The following is a 17,235-nucleotide window of genomic DNA, read 5'->3' as shown; positions in this document are numbered from 1 at the left end:
GAGTCTGGGGATTGAGGGTGATTTAGAGATGTGGATCAGAAATTGGCTAGTTGAAAGAAGACAGAGAGTGGTAGTTGATGGGAAATGTTCAGAATGGAGTTCAGTTACGAGTGGCGTACCACAAGGATCTGTTCTGGGGCTGTTGCTGTTTGTCATTTTCATAAATGACCTAGAGGAGGGCGCAGAAGATTGGGTGAGTAAATTTGCAGACGACACTAAAGTCGGTGGAGTTGTAGACAGTGCGGAAGGATGTTGCAGGTTACAGAGGGACATAGATAAGCTGCAGATCTGGGCTGAGAGGTGGCAAATGGAGTTTAATGTGGAGAAGTGTGAGGTGATTCACTTTGGAAAGAATAACAGGAATGCGGAATATTTGGCTAATGGTAAAATTCTTGGTAGTGTGGATGAGCAGAAGGATCTCGGTGTCCATGTACATAGATCCCTGAAAGTTGCCACCCAGGTTGATAGGGTTGTGAAGAAGGCCTATGGTGTGTTGGCCTTTATTGGTAGAGGGATTGAGTTCCGGAGCCATGAGGTCATGTTGCAGTTGTACAAAACTCTGGTACGGCCGCATTTGGAGTATTGCGTACAGTTCTGGTCGCCTCATTATAGGAAGGACGTTGAAGCTTTGGAACGGGTGCAGAGGAGATTTACCAGGATGTTGCCTGGTATGGAGGGAAAATCTTATGAGGAAAGGCTGATGGACTTGAGGTTGTTTTCGTTAGAGAGAAGAAGGTTAAGAGGTGACTTAATAAAGGCATACAAAATGATCAGAGGGTTAGATAGGGTGGACAGCGAGAGCCTTCTCCCGCGGATGGAGGTGGCTAGCACGAGGGGACATAGCCTTAAATTGAGGGGTAATAGATATAGGTCAGAGGTCAGAGGTGGGTTTTTTACGCAAAGAGTGGTGAGGCCGTGGAATGCCCTACCTGCAACAGTAGTGAACTCGCCAACATTGAGGGCATTTAGAAGTTTATTGGATAAGCATATGGATGATAAGGGCATAGTGTAGGTTAGATGGCCTTTAGTTTTTTTTCCATGTCGGTGCAACATCGAGGGCCGAAGGGCCTGTACTGTGCTGTATTGTTCTATGTATGTTTCCCTTTCTCCAACTTCTGGATGTGCTTATATTTTAGTTTAATGTTCTGAAATTATGCGCGTGGGCAGCACGGTAGCACAATGGCTAGAACTGTGGCTTCACAGCTCCAGAGTCCCAGGTTCAATTCCCGGCTCTGTGAGGAGTCTGCACGTTCTCCTTGTGTCTGCGTGGGTTTCCTCCCACAAGTGCCGATAAGATGTGCTATTAGGTGAATTGGACATTCTGAATTGTCCCTCTATGTACCCAAACAGGCACCAGAATGTGGCGACTGGGGACTTTTCACAGTAACTTCATTGCAGTGTTAATGTAAGCCTACTTGTCACAATAAAGATAATTATTACTGCAGTATGCACATGAAACATCTCTGCCGTTGACAGATGCTGATTTCCTTGTTTTGTGTTCTGAACATGTTCTGTTTCCTTTCTGGATTATCCTGTTTCCAGTTTGCTCATGTTTCCTCTAAATCTCTGCCTCAGATTGGATACACTGTGCGGTTTGAAGATGTCACCTCTGACGGGAGTAAAATCAAGTTTTTAACCGATGGGATGCTGCTTCGAGAGGCAATCAGAGACCCGCTCCTTCGCAGGTACACTGTTGTGATTTTGGATGAGGCCCATGAAAGAACTGTCCACACAGATGTTCTCTTTGGCATTGTGAAAGCGGCACAGAGAAAACGAAAGGAACTCAATACGTTGCCACTGAAGGTAAGTTGTGTATTGAAAACAACTGGAGAGTAGAGCGGCATGGTGGAGCAATGGTTAGCACTGTTGCCTCACGGAGCCAAGGTCCCGGGTTCGATCCCGGCCTCGGGTCAGTGTCCATGTAGAGTTTGCATATTCTTCCGTGTCTGCGTGGGTTGGTTACGTTAAATTGCCCCTTGGGGAAAAAAAAAGTGGGTACTCTTTTTAAAAAAAAATATATATATATATATATATATATATATACATGTATTTTTTAATTTAAAAATAAGAGACCTGGAGAGTAGGTATAATTAGGTATTTTCCCAAATGGCAGGTTGTGACTAGTGGGATACACACAGGGATGATTTAGATGAGGGAACGAAATGTAACATCTCCAAATTTGCAGATGGCACAAACATCCTTGCTTCTCCTTGCTAACTAAGCTAAACCTTCTCTCCGGTCTGGACTTGAACTTGCACCTTTCTCCAGTTTCTCATAATCAACCCAATTCAAAAAAAATCCTTTCCACTGTCCTCCAGAAGTATTGCTAATCTCCAACTTATCTTGTCCTCGAAAGTGTCTCCTCCCAAATCTGTGACCTTGTTTCCTGCAAATCCACATTGAAACCTCTCTTGTTAGGTTTCTGCCTTTGCTGCATCATTAAAACCGTTGCACAAAACACCCTCTGTGACGTTACTGTCCCTCCACATTCTCAACATCGCTGCACCATCTCTGCTTTTCTGCAGACTTTATCATGGGATACCACAGCCTCATCTTCCTACATTTCTCTTCCATTGTCTAGCTCGGTTCAGTGGGACTGCCACACCTTCCAATCGGGAATCTCCAGCAACAGCTTTGCTTCCAGGCTTTCATTGTCCTTTGGCACCATCTGCAAGCATGACTTTTACTTTCACAAGTTTGTGCGTGACATTTAACTCTCTTGATCTGCTGTGTGCTGTCATACTGCTTGTTTGATCTCTATTCAGGCAACTAGGAGCAGAAGTCGGCAATTCAGCCTTTCGAGCCTGCTCCGCCTTTCAATCAGATGATGACTGATCTCTTCCTGGCACGGTAGCGCAGTGGTTAGCACTGCTGCCTCACAGCGCCGGGGACCCAGATTCTGGGTCATTGCCTGTGTGGAGTTTGCACATTCTCCCCATGTCTGCGTGTGTCTCGCCCCTACAACCAAAAGATACGCAGGGCAGGTCAATTGGCCACGCTAAATTTATCCTTAATTGGGGAAAAAAAAATTGGGTACTCTAAATTAATTTTAAAGGAAATGAAATCTAGTCTTCAGTAAATGATGACTTCCTCCTCTTTAACTTTGTATAGTGTCACGTGAGAGTCCCTTTTTAGAAAAGTGTGTTTTGTCAAATGGCTGCATTGATGTCATTGTGTGGGTGGACCTGGAATGTGATTCTGCTTTTTACATTCATTTTGAGCTGGAAGCTCTTTTTCGCTCTGTGGTTTAGTTTTGCTTTCAGTTGGAGAGCTGCATTCAAACCAAGCAGCTGTATACTGGTCTCTCTGTATGTTAAAAAATGTATTTAGATCACGTGATAATTTAAAAGTGATAACTGTTCTTTGTACAGATTAGAAGCTTACTCTCCTTGTTTAAAAACTGTTTTGGTTTATGGTTGTTGTTTGGAAAGTTACTAAGGGTTACCTATAGAATACTGTATCTTTTGGAGGGGGGGGGGGTTTATCAGTGTTGGTAAGATGTTTACTGTGGGTTTATAAAATGTTAACAGAATTCATAGAATAAAGATTGTTTTGTTTTAAAAATACTTTAGATCTCTTGCATCACGCCTGTAAAGTGGGCCCTTGTGCTCCCATAACCAAAATCTATTAACAGTTGTGGGCTAGCAGCACGGTTCGATTCCCGTAACAGCCTCCCCGAACAGGCGCCGGAATGTGGCGACTACGGACTTTTCACAGTAACTTCATTTGAAGCCTACTCGTGACAATAAGCGATTTTCATTTTCATTTCAGGTGAACTCCATAATGCACTTTGGTGTTCTCTAAAAACCCTGGCCCATAACAATAGCATTGACATGGAGGAAACACGTGACCCAACTGGTCTGTGCCAAATCATTTCTATAATTGATCTTCTATTTAGGCTGTATTGTTCTGAACTTGGCCGCAAGTGAAAATCGTTTCTCTGCATAAACTCCCCCAAGCCCATTGGCCATTGTCACGTACAATGTCACGTTGATTCCCTGCACTACACTAATTGCTGCATAACCTGACTGGAAAATTGTCCCATAATTGTTCCACAAGGGGAGCTTTTCTCATTGGGTTACTGATAACCTTGACCTTAACTTGACTGATTAGAGTGCAGTTGTCGCCCCTTTATTAGCACAATGGTCCCCCTGTCGTCAGAACAGTTTGAATGATTCTTTCTCTTCTTTTTGAAAGGTAATTGTCATGTCTGCCACAATGGACGTGGATCTCTTCTCTCGGTACTTTAACGGAGCACCCGTTTTGTATCTTGAAGGGAGGCAACATTCCATTCAGATCTTTTACACAAAGAAATCTCAAAGTGACTACCTCCATGCTTCTCTAGTCTCAGTCTTTCAGATCCACCAGGTGAGTGTGCATCACGTCAGTCACCTGTTGCTGTTTCATTCTGAACATTGACTTAGATTTTGTCTGAATTTTGAGTGCTTTCAATTTGTCAATACAATGCAGTATTATCAATACAAAGTGCAAGTTTGAAAGATGTAGAAAAATCCATTTTTCAAATATTAAAAATCTTGCAATGGGCGTGCACTCTCTGTCCATCAACCTCACTTTGTTACCTTTGTGTCACCATCTGCAATTCAACTAGACAAGTCTCTCAATCCAGGTACAGACTCAGTATGAGGTGACTGGAACAGATTTCTGCAGTCCATCTAAAAACACGATCATACTGCTGTCTCACGGTGCTGGGTTCCATCCCGGGCCACTGCCAGTGTGGAATTTGCATATTCTCCACGTATTTGAGTGGGTTTTGCCCCCACAACCCAAAGATGTGCAGGGTAGATGGTTTGGCCAAGCTAAATTGCCCCTTAATTGGAACATATAAATTGGGATCTTTAAATTTATATTAAAAACAACATAAGGAAAAGGGTAAAGAAAATACTCAAAAGAATTTCTACGGATGCTTCAAGAATCCCTGACGACTAGAATTCTCCTAATAATCATACAATCCTAATTCTTCAGGAAATCCTCATCTATGGTTTAATCTCTTATTCACTCTCATTGGTTCTAATTCTCAAATTAGACCCCCTGATTTGTTCAGAATGGTGTCAATCACTTAACAGGTGATTGGTTAATTAGACATTAATCACTTATTCCAAATTAATTATTTCCCTGTCACAGCACAGGTTCCCATGTATTTTCTCTCATGGTTAAAGTCTTTATGTTTGTGTCGTGTCCACCCTAGCCTTACTATGTTATTAGATATGTTGTAATTCCGCTGAATGTGCCATCATAGTGCTTCTTTAAGCAGGCTTATACAATACACCTTTTGAAACATTATTAGCATCTGTAGACTGCCATGGTCAAGGTTAAATATTTCACTCAGTTTTTATAAGTCGATTATACTTTTGCAGACAGTATTTTCCAAGAATCATTCTCCAATATGTGTTTATTTCTTAAAGGACTCCTAAATAATTAGTAAATCTAATAGCTACAATTCCCCAGCCCTGGCAACATTCTTGTAAACCTCCTCTGCAACATCTCCAGAGCAATGACGTCCTTCCTGTAATGTGGCGACCCGACTGCATGCAAATCCATCATTATATCGCTGCTTTTGTATTCTATCCCTCGGTCAATGAAGGAGAGCATTCCATATGCCTTCTTCGCAACCGTGCCGACTTGAACTGCCGCCTTTAGGGACCTGTCCACGACGTTTATGATAGTTTTATTGCATCCCTGCCCTCCTTACTTCTACATCTCGCCGTTTATTGCGTGTCCCCTTTTACTGTTTTAAGTCCCTAAATGTCCACTCGGCCAATGTTTGTGTCGTCTGCAAATTTTGCAATCACGCCCTTACGTTCAAGTCCAAATTGTCAAAATATAAAGCAAACAACAGGGGGCCCAACATTGAGCCCGGGTTAGAGTGTGCGCGGCTGCTGCAATCATGATTTAATATACATCCTATATTTTGGGAGCCGGGTGTGCAATTAAACCATCGTAAAAAGCTTGGGCTAATGCAATTTTGTTTGGATTAAGGGATTCCCTTAATTAAAGTTCAGCTGGGTAAGATGATGTTGTGACTGGGTGGAGCTAAGGCTACAGGCATTTTGCAGAAAGCAGTTTGGTTGTGATCTGAATGAAGCTGTGACCAGAGGTGAACTAGTTTTGCTCTCACAGTGGTTCAGTTAGAAGAGATTAACAGTCTTTAAAGCAGCGCAGACTTGTCTGAGAACAAGGGAAGAACAAGAGTGTCTTTAAAAATCACTGTATTTCAAACAGGTTTTGATCAAAAAGGGGATCAAGGGTTATGGGGATGAGAAAATATCAGCCATAATTGAATGGTGGAGCAGACTCATAGAATTTACAGTGCAGAAGGAGGCCATTCGGCCCATCGAGTCTGCACTGGCTCTTGAAAAGAGCACCCTACCCAAGGTCAACGCCTCCACCCTATCCCATAACCCAGTAACCCCACCCAACACTCAGGGCAATTTATCATGGCCAATCCACCTAACCTGCACATCTTTGGACTGTGGGAGGAAACCGGAGCACCCGGAGGAAACCCACGCACACGGGGAGGATGTGCAGACTCCGCACAGACAGTGACCCAGCGGGGAATTGAACCTGGGACCCTGGCGCTGTGAAGCAATTGTGCTATCCACACATGGGCCGAGTGGCGTAATTTTGCTCCTTTGTCTTATGGGAGCTGAAACATAACGAGAGACATCTTCTAATGAAAAGGGGCTGGTTTAGCTCACTCGGTTAAATCGCTGGCTTTTAAAGCAGACAAAGCAGGCCAGCAGCACGGTTCGATTCCCGTACCAGCCTCCCCGGACAGGTGCCGGAATGTGGCGACTAGGGGCTTTTCACATAATTTCATTGAAGCCTACTCGTGGCAATAAGCGATTTTCATTTTCAAATACATCGAGTTTCTGCATGTGTTTGACAGGAGTCAGGTCTTGTCTTTAAAGCAGTGTCAAAATATCTTTATTTTTTTTTAAAAAAATTAAAAATAAATTTAGAGTACCCATTCCAATTAAGGGGCAATTTAGCATGGCCAATCCATCTACCCTGCAAATGTTTGGGTTGTGGGGGCGAAACCCACGCAAACATGGGAGAATGTGCAAACTCTACACGGGCAGTGACCCAGGGCCTGGATCGAACCTGGGACCTCGCCGCTGTGAGGCAGTAATGCTAACAAATGCGCTACCATGCTACCCCATATCTTTCTTTCTCAAAGAACATCTATGTAATGCAAGTATTCCTGAGAGCCAATGGTTCCATAGTGAATTGAGAGCAGTTTGTTGTTTGAGTAGGAATATAGATAGCAGTTGAGGGTTTTGGATTCACTGTCTTGAGCAGGACTGATTGAAGATTAGGACTGATTGAAGAGTAATTGTAAGTTATGTGCCTGCAAGGGGATCAGGGTTGGGATATAAATATCCAAGGATATGTGTCCTATTGAAAGGACAGGCAGATGGGCAGAGGAGGTGGGAGTGCATTGTGAGTATAAGGATTGAAATTATATTGATAATGTCGTGGGGGTGTCCCTTTAAGAATGATTTTTGTCTTATCACATGGCTTCAGTGATGTAATTTTGTGGGTGGAGCTGGGCTGTGGCTGAGGTTTTTTCAGTTTCATTTTGGACTCAAACAGAGAACATAGTGGTTTTGGCCTGTGTCTCACTATTTTCATTTTAAATATCTGTTCCAGTAAAAAACAATCTTTGGCTGTGGCTAACTGCTTTGGTAACTTCAAAGATATGGCTTGCGATGCAGCACGGCGGCACAGTGGTTAGGACTGGGACTGCAGCGCTGAGGACCTGGGTTCGAATCCCGGCCCTGGGTCACTGTCCGTGTGGAGTTTGCACATTCTCCCCATGTCTGCGTGAGTTTCACCCCCAGAATCCAAAGATGTGCAAGTTAGGTGGGTTAAATTGCCTCTTAATTGGAAAAATGTAATAATTGGGTACTCTAAATTAAAAAAAAAAGATATAGTTTGATTTACGGAAGGAGCTTGAGATGGGATCAGAATCTCGGGTGAGCCAGTCTCATTCAAGTCAGAATGCAGAGTGCTGGGCAAAGTGTTTTTTGGTTTATTGGATTTTGTTATTGAATTGGAACAGCTATGGGGAAATTCATTCAGTGTTATACATGGATTACTGTGACTCTGTGGTGTCTTTATAAAACAATTCTTGTTGTGATTTTTTAATATAGATATATGGGGCAGCACAGTAACATAGTGGTTAGCACAGTTACTTCACAGCTCCAGGTTCCCAGGTTTGATTCCCGGCTTGGGTCAGTGTTTGTGCAGAATCTGCATGTTCTCCCTGTGTTTGCGTGGGTTTCCTCCCACAGTCCAAAGATGTGCAGGTTAGGTGGATTATCCATGCTAAATTGCCCTTAGTGTCCAAAAAAGGTTAAATGGGGGTTGCTGTGTTACAGGGATAGGGTGGACACGTGGGCTTGAGCACGATGCTCTTTGTAAGGGCCGGTGCAGACTTGATGGGCCAAGTGGCCTCCTTCTGCACTGTAAATTCTATGATTCTATGTTAACTAAGTTCTTAGAATAAATCTTGTTTCGTTTAAAGTGTCCAGGAAGTCTGATAAATCACATTTGCAGTGAAGGCCTTTGTGCTAATCCTAGCCAAATTCAACATAAAGGTTATAGGTCAGGTGAACTTCATAATACAGTTTGGAGTTTCTAAACCCTGGCCCATAACAATAGGAAGAAGCCATATAGGATCGGAAGGCATGGGATCTGTGTGGGTAGAGTTAAGGAATCAGAAAGGTAAAAGTACCCTGATGGGAATTATGTACAGGCCCCTAGCAGTAGTCGGGATGTGGGGAAGAAAATAAATCAGGAGCGAGAAAAGGCCTGTAAAAAAGGTAATATCTCAATAATCATGGGGCACTTCAATATGCAGGTGGACTGGGAAAATCAGGTTGGTAGTGGATCCCAAGAAAAGAAATTTGTGGAATGTCGAAGAGGTGGTTTTTTGGAGCAGCTTGTGATAGAGCCTACTAGGGAACAGGCAATTCTGGATTTGGTGATGTGTAATGATGCAGACTTGATCAGAGAACTTCAGGTGAAGGAACCCTTAGGGAGCAGCAACCACAATATGATAGACTTTTACCCTGCAGTTTGAGAGGGAGAAGCTGCAATCAGATGTAACGGTATTACAATTAAATAAGGGTAACTACAAAGAAATGAGGGAGGAGCTGGCCAGAGTTGATTGGAAAAGGAGCCTAGCACAGAAGACGGTGGAGCAGCAATGGCAGGGGTTTTGGGGGGTAATTCGGGAGGCACAGCAGAAATTCATCCCATGGAGGAAGAAACATGCTAAGGGGAGGACAAGGCATCCATGGCTGACGAGGTGGCTGTGTAGGTTTCCTCCGGGTGCTCTGGTTTCCTCCCACAGTCCAAAGATGTGCAGGTTAGGTGGATAGGCCACGCTAAATTGCCCCTTAATATCCAAAAGGGCGACACGGTAGCACAGTGGTTAACACTGTTGCTTCACAGCACCAGGGACCCAGGTTCGATTCCGGGGTTGGGTCACTGTCTGTGCGGAGTCTGCACGTTCTCCCCGTGTCTGCGTGGGTTTCCCGTAACAGCCTCCCCGAACAGGCGCCGGAATGTGGCGACTAGGGGCTTTTCACAGTAACTTCATTTGAAGCCTACTTGTGACAATAAGCAATTTTCATTTCATTTCATAGGTGCTCCGGTTTCCTCCCACAAGTCCCGAAAGACGTGCTGTTAGGTAATTTGGACATTCTGAACTCTCCCTCTGTGTACCCGAACAGGCGCCGGAATGTGGCGACTCGGGGCTTTTCATGGTAGTGGTGGTTAATGTCAGTCTACTTGTGACAATAAAGAAAAGGTTATTAAAGGTTAGGTGGGGTTTCTGGGTTACAGGGATTGTTACAGGGTTTTTGGGTTACAAGACGTGGGATTAAGTGGGGTGTTCTTTCCAAGTGCCGGTCCAGACCGATGGGCTGAATGGCCTCCTTCTGCACTGTATATTTCTACAATTCATTGATGATGATCTTTCAGGAATCACTGGAGGCGGGAAGGATCTCAGAAGACTAGAAAATGGCTAATATATCACCACTGTTTGAGAAAGGAGGCAGGCAGAAGACGGGAAATTATAGGCCGGTTAGCCTGACTTCGGTCATTGGTAAGATTTTAGAGTCCATTGTTAAAGATGAAATCACGGAGTACTTGGAAGTGCATGATAAAATAGGATTGAGTCAGCACGGCTTCATTAAGGGGAGGTCATGTCTGACAAATTGGTTACAGTTCTTTGGGGAGGTAACAAGGAAGTTAGACAAAGGAGAACCAGTAGACGTGATCTATTTCGATTTCCGGAAGGCCTTTGACAAGATGCCGCATAGGACACTGTTAACTAAGTTCAGAGCCCATGGTGTTCAGAGTAAGATCCTGGCATGGATAGAGGATTGGCTGACTGGCAGAAGGCAGAACGTGGGGACAAAGGGGTCTTTTTCAGGATGGTAGCTGGTGACTAGTGGTGTGCCTCTAGTGGTGTGTCTGTGTGGGGACCACAGTTTTTTACAATATACATTAATGATCTGGAGGAAGGAACTGAAGGCACTGTTGCTAAGTTTGCAGATGATACAATGATCTGTAGAGGGACAGGTAGTATTGAGGAAGCAGATGTTAAGTAATTATGGGTTAAGAAACATTCCAATTAGTTGTCTCATTTATGTTAAGTATCCAATAATTGACACTGATATGTAAAGGGGCTTCAGGTGGCCTTTGTGTCAGGTGATGTGATGTTCGAGTTTTGTGCAGAGTCTGTTGAAGTAAATTGAAGGTGTTTGTGGAAAAGTAGCAGAACCTTTGACTGATGCAACAGTAGCTAAACGTACAACAAATGGAAGCAGAGGATGATTGCTATGCAAATGTGAAGGGTTGAAAGATGCAACTTTTCCAGACCAAACCAAGGAGTGAGTGAGAACAAAAAATAAACCCCAAAGATATATGGCTGAACCTGGGATAAAGATGGCCAGATATGACAATCCCCCCCTCCCCTTATTTTCTGAAAGGGGATTGTACGACCAGTGGAGAAGTGCGATAGTTATGTGGACTAAGGTAACTGCCTTGGGAAAGAGAAAACAAGGTATGGCATTGGCTCTTTCCCTACCTTATGACAGTAAAATCCAGAGCAAAGTGTTTTCTGAGCTGGAATTGGCAGAGTTCGACTCAGAAGAATGTCTGGAGTCTCTATTACGTTATATGGATAATATTTATAAGAAGGATGACTTGTTAAGTGCGTATGAAGCATGATCGGATTTGATAGGTTCTGGAAAATAGAGGATTTCTCCATTGAAGATTATATAATGGAATTTGACAGATTATATAAAAGGCTGCAGAAACGCAACCTGGAATTTCCACAGTCTGTGTTGGCCTTTAAATTGCTAGAGTGAGCAACATGGATAGGCTCCTGGTTTTGACAGGAGTTCAGTTTGCAGATAAGGATACTTTATTCGATCAGATGACAATCTTTAAAAAAACGTTTCTGGGGAGACATTAGATTCTGATGACCCAAATAGGTCAGCCTGCAATAAAACAAATATGGAAGATATTAACAGGATGGCGAAATCGTATGGCTACAAACAGGTTCCAAGAGTATAGAAGGAGATCGGGACCCGGAAATTATGAAGACGGAAACCCAATTAGAATCTACAATAGGAAGATGAACCCCAAAAATGTACGGGGCGTGATAAATCGATGTTTTCGATGTGACTCTCAATACCATTATGCTTTCAACTGTCCAACTCGTTATGATAGAGTATTTGAAGCGACACCTGACACAGAAGAGTCAGAAGTGGAAAAAGGTAGTGACCAGAAAGAAGGCATTGTCCTATTAACAAGCAGTTTTACGCCAGTAATGAGGGTGTTGGTTGCAGAATCCTTCAATTGTGCTGTATTGGACAGTGGCTGCACATCTACTGTGTGTGGGATTGATTGGTTAAAATGTTACCTGGATTCCTTGAATGCTGAAAATCATAGCAAGGTTAAGGAATTTGCAAGTTCCACAAGTTTCAGGTTTGGGGATGAAAATATTCTAAAGTCGCTGAAAAGAGTGGTGATCCCTTTGCAATATTGCCGGAGTGAATCATTTCATTAGCACGGATGTTGTATCAAGTGAGATTTGCTTCTGAGCAGACCATCGATGAAGAAAGCACACATGAAACTTGATATGGAACAGGATAAGACAATAGTTTTTGGAAAGATGGTGGACTTACAATTTACACAGGCGGGACATTATTGCATTCCATGGGCAGCGCGGTGGCACAGTGGGTTAGCCCTGCTGCCTCACGGCGCCGAGGTCCCAGGTTCGATTCTGGGTCACTATCCGTGTTTGCACATTCTTCCCGTGTTTGCATGGGTTTCACCCCCACAACCCAAAGATGTGCAGGGTAGGTAGATTGGCCATGCTAAATTGCCCCTTAATTGGAAAAAATGAATTGGGCACCCTAAATTTATAAAAACAAAAGAAAAATTATTGCATACCATTTCTGACCAATAATATTTCAAGTACAGTTGTTAATGATGTGCTCATGGCAGTTGGAAATGCTGATTAAAAAGCTTGTTGTATTAGAACTGCAAAGGCAATTTGTGCTTCCGTCTCCTCGGAGGCTGAAAAATTTATTAAAGGATGCATGGGGTAAAGGATGAAGACTATGCTAAGCTAATAGAACGGGTAAGTGATCGCTGTGAAGTTTGTAGGAAGTACAGAAGGACACCAGCACGACCGATAGTAACCCTACCTTTGGCCAGGGATTTTAACGAACTTAAGATCTGGGATAAAGCCAATAATATATATATTTTGCATTTTGTATATTTTGCAACCAGATGTAATTATCAACGATTGTACGAAGTAGAGAGTAATTCTGGATCAAATAGTGGAAAAATGGATCGGGGCAGGAATGGGTCCACCGGCAAAATTTGTTACGGACAACGGGGGACAATTTGTTAATGATGAGTTTGGGGATATGTGTGAAAATGTGAATATCACAGATATGAATATGGCTGTGGAAAGCCCATTTAGTAATGGTGTGTGTGAAAGAAACCATGCGGTAATAAATGACATGCTCCGGAAAGTTTTGGCAGATAGACCAAACTACAAGCTAAATTCAGCTTTAGTATGGACGGTACATGCAAATAATTCATTGCAGATGGTTGGGGGCTATAGTCCCTATCCATTAGTGTTTAGTAGAAATCCTAAAATTCTGTCCATTTTGGATGACCAGCCTCCAGCTTGAGAATTTACTACAATTAGCTCTGCCTTTGCTGAGCATTTAAATGCATTACATAGCAGTAGAAAAGCTGTTTTGGAAGCAGAAGTCTCTGAAAGAATTTGCACAGCTTTGAGGCATAATGTACGGCCATCAAATGCAGCAAGGTGACATAGTATACTACAAGAGAGACAATTTTAATGAATGGAAAGGCCCAGGGAAGATCATAGGCATAGATGGCAAAGCAATTATTTTGCAATATGGCAATCAAACTGTTCGGGTACGTTCATCAAAGATAATGGGTACAGTTTACAAATTTTCAAATTTAGACAGAGCAGACAGACATAGAACATAGAACATTACAGCGCAGTACGGGCCCTTCGGCCCTCGATGTTGCGCTGACCCGTGAAACCATCTGAAGCCTATCTGACCTACACTATTCCATTTTCATCCATATGTCTATCCAGTGACCACTTAAATGCCCTTAAATTCGGCGAGTCTACTACTGTTGCAGGCAGGGCGTTCCACACCCCTACTACTCTCTGAGTAAAGAAACTGCCTCTGACATCTGTCCTATAGGGGCAGCACGGTAGCATGGTGGTTAGCATAAATGCTTCACAGCTCCAGGGTCCCAGGTTCGATTCCCGGCTGGGTCTGTGCGGAGTCTGCACGTCCTCCCCGTGTGTGCGTGGGTTTCCTCCGGGTGCTCCGGTTTCCTCCCACAGTCCAAAGATGTGAGGGTCAGCTGGATTGGCTATGCTAAATTGCCCTTAGTGTCCTAAAGAATAAGATTAATGGGAGGGGGGGGGGGGGGGTTTGTTGGGTTACTGGTATAGGGTGGATACGTTGACTTGAGTAGGGTGATCATTGCTCGGCACAACACCGAGGGCCGAAGGGCCTGTTCTGTGCTCTACAGTTCTATATCTATCACCCCTCAATTTAAAGCTATGTCCCCTCGTGTTGGTCATCACCATCCGAGGAAAAAGACTCTCACTGTCCACCCTATCTAACCCTCTGACTATCTTATATGTCTCTATTAAGTCACCTCTCAGGCTTCTCCTCTCTAACGAAAACAACCTTCCCTCCATACCAGGCAACATCCTAGTAAATCTCCTCTGAACCCTTTCCAAAGCTTCCACACCCTTCCTATAATGTGGTGACCAGAACTGCACGCAGTACTCCAGGAGCGGCCGCACCAGAGTTATGTACAGCTGCAGCATGACCTCGTGGCTCCGAAACTCAATCCCCCTACTGATAAAGGCTAGCACACCATATGCCTTAACAGCCCTATTAACCTGGGTGGCAACTTTCAGGGATTTATGTACCTGGATGCCGAGATCTCTCTGTTCATCTACACTACCAAGAATCTTGCCATTAGCCCAGTACTCTGCATTCCTGTTACTCCTTCCAAAGTGAACCACCTCACACTTTTCCGCATTAAACTCCATCTGCCACCTCTCAGCCCAGCTCTGCAGCTTATCTATGTCCCTCTGTAACCTATAACATCCTTCAGCACTATCCACAACTCCACCGACCTTCGTGTCATCTGCAAATTTACTAACCCATCCTTCTACACCCTCTTCCAGGTCATTTATAAAAATGACAAACAGCAGTGGCCCCAAAACAGATCCTTGCGGTATACCACTAGTAGCTGAACTGCAGGATGAACATTTGCCATCAACCACCACTCTCTGACGAGGAACTAGGGTCATCTGGTAGGCACGTGTTACAGAACTGAGTACCGGTTATCTGATACAGACGGGTCATCTGGTAGGCACTTGTTACAGAACTGAGTATTGGTTATCTGATACAGACAGGGTTTCTGTAGAGGAACACGATACTTCTGATGATTTAGAACAGGCCATTTTTCCGAAAGGACAACTGCCAAAAGTTGGTACAAAAGTGACATACTTGCCTGAAGGGTCTAGTCAATGGAAGGATGCAACTGTTATTAGTAGAGAAGGGAATGCCACTGGAAAATACAAACATGGGTTGAATGTACAGCATTCCGGGGAGGGAGTCGAGACAGCGGGTTGGGACCACAAAGATCAGAAATGGAGGGCAGAGAAATGCAGTGCCAGTTCAGATAGTACATCGGATAATGCGAAGGTCCGCAGGAAAAGGTCGAGAACTATTGAAAGGACATCCCACAGCAGAAGGGAAAGATCAAGCAGTAGCAGGACAGAATGAGATACCAGACGGGAGAGGGGACGTAGTTTATCAAGATTTCGGAACATGCGTAACACTATAGATACTAATAAGAGCATGCACGTGAGATTTTGGTGGCTTCCAATCAGTTCGATTGAAAAAGTTATCAAAGGACTTCCGGTGGCGGCGATGTCCGAGTGAGCCGCACATTCGGTGGGCTCTCACTCCGGCGGGACTGAACAGCTGTTTCCCCGCGATAGCGGGACCACGGAGGCGGCAGAAAGGCTGCCGGGAACAGAAGAGGAGAGCGGGCTGCAGAAAATGAAAGTGTGGGAGGCCAGCAGGTGAGGAAGAAAGAGAGAGAGACGGAGGCAAGGAGGAAGCTGACCTGAAGGGTAAGATGGCGGACCCACGGACCTTCCTTCCTCCAGGACAAAGGGAAAAAAAAGTTTGGAGTTGCTGAGGAGGGACAGCTTGGACCCACTTCAGATGCCCAGGAGGGGGTAAAAATTTAAGCTGCTGGGCAAAGGAAAGCGGCAGCGAAGGCGCTGAGGAGCGGGCTGCGGCATATGGAACAGCGGGATTCCAGAAGGCAGAAGAAGAAGGAGAAAAAGGGACAGAGACAAGGACCTGAAGAAAATTACCTGGGACCTAAGATGGCGGACACACGGACCCCGGACTCAGCAATCCAGTTGGCGCTGGATAACATGCTCCAGGTAATGAAGTCCAGCTTTGAAGCGCTGAAGCGGGACAGCTTGGACCCAATCCAGAAAGCGGTGGATCAGCTGAACCAGAGGATGGACGCCCAGGATGTGAAAGTTAAGGAGCTGGGAGAAGCGGTGGAGGAGCAGGCGGATGCGCAAACGGTTGCAGCGCTAGAAGTGGACGGCCTGAAAGAGCGGCAGAGAAGACTGCTGGACAGAGTGGAGGAGCTGGAGAATAGAATCCGCAGGAACAATCTTGAGGATGGTCGGCCTCCCGGAGGGGGCGGAGGGAGCTGATGCTGCAGCGTTTGTAGCAGACCTGCTGAAGCAGCTGATGGGAGCCGAAGCCTTTCCACGACCGTTGGAGCTGGAGGGGGCACACAGAGTGCAGGCAAGGCAGGGGCGGCCGGGCGGACCCCCCCGCCCGATGGTGATTAGGTTCCACAGGTTCGTGGACAAGGAGCGGGTGCTGCAGTGGGCAAAGAGCGCCAGGAGCAGCACGTGGAACAACAGTGTTCTCCGCATTTATCAGGATCTAAGCCAGGAGGTGGCTCGGCGGCGAGCAGCCTTTAAGAATGTCAAGGAGGTGCTGTTCAAGAAGCACGTGAAGTTTGGTCTGCTGTTCCCAGCCCGGCTATGGGTCACGCACCAGGGTCAACACCACTACTTCTCCGAGCCCGAAGAAGCGATGGATTTTGTGAGGGACCTGGGGCTGGTCCCGAAAGGAGGCCCCAAGGACGCGAGTTAGGGCCCGAGGATTTTTGTGGGAAGGAACGCCGAATGTGCCTGGACCGCTGCTCAACGGTTTGCTGGGCCAAAGGGGCCAAGCGGAACATTTGAGACTCTTTCCTTTGTTCATGGACATTTATGTGCTTTTTCTCTTTTTTCTGTGGTTTTTTTTCCCTTTTTATGGGTTTTTTTTTTTCCTGTTTGGGCTTTTTGTGCAGCTCGTGGAAGACACTGGAACCGGCTTGCCCCAGTGGGTGGGGAGGAGGGCGGGGAAACAAGGGGAATGGGACAGGAAGGTGCCGGAGTGTTGAGTCACCGGGCTAGCAGATTGGCTAGTCAAGGAAGTCAGATGGGGGGGGAAGTAACAGCCAGTAGATGGCGGGGGTGGGGGTATCGGGGGATGGGGTTAGGGGAGGGGGGGGTTGTTCTGCTGA

General features: G+C 45.1%; 1 protein-coding gene across 4 annotated transcripts in view; it reads left to right on the top strand.

Annotated features, from left to right (window-relative positions):
- dhx33 (DEAH (Asp-Glu-Ala-His) box polypeptide 33) overlaps nt 1–17,235 on the top strand; it is a 117,978-nt gene that overhangs the window by 24,635 nt on the left and 76,108 nt on the right. For all 4 annotated transcript variants that reach the window (XM_038784313.1, XM_038784312.1, XM_038784311.1 and 1 more), the window contains 2 exons: nt 1,576–1,803; nt 4,198–4,368. In XM_038784313.1, coding sequence (XP_038640241.1) covers nt 1,576–1,803; nt 4,198–4,368 — 399 coding nt within the window. The remainder of the gene's footprint in view (nt 1–1,575; nt 1,804–4,197; nt 4,369–17,235) is intronic.

Source organism: Scyliorhinus canicula, chromosome 24 (assembly GCF_902713615.1).
Source record: "Scyliorhinus canicula chromosome 24, sScyCan1.1, whole genome shotgun sequence".
Classification (NCBI taxonomy): Eukaryota; Metazoa; Chordata; class Chondrichthyes; order Carcharhiniformes; family Scyliorhinidae; genus Scyliorhinus; species Scyliorhinus canicula.
Note: the sequence above shows the minus strand (reverse complement) of the source record. Positions and strands in the feature narration are given on the sequence as shown.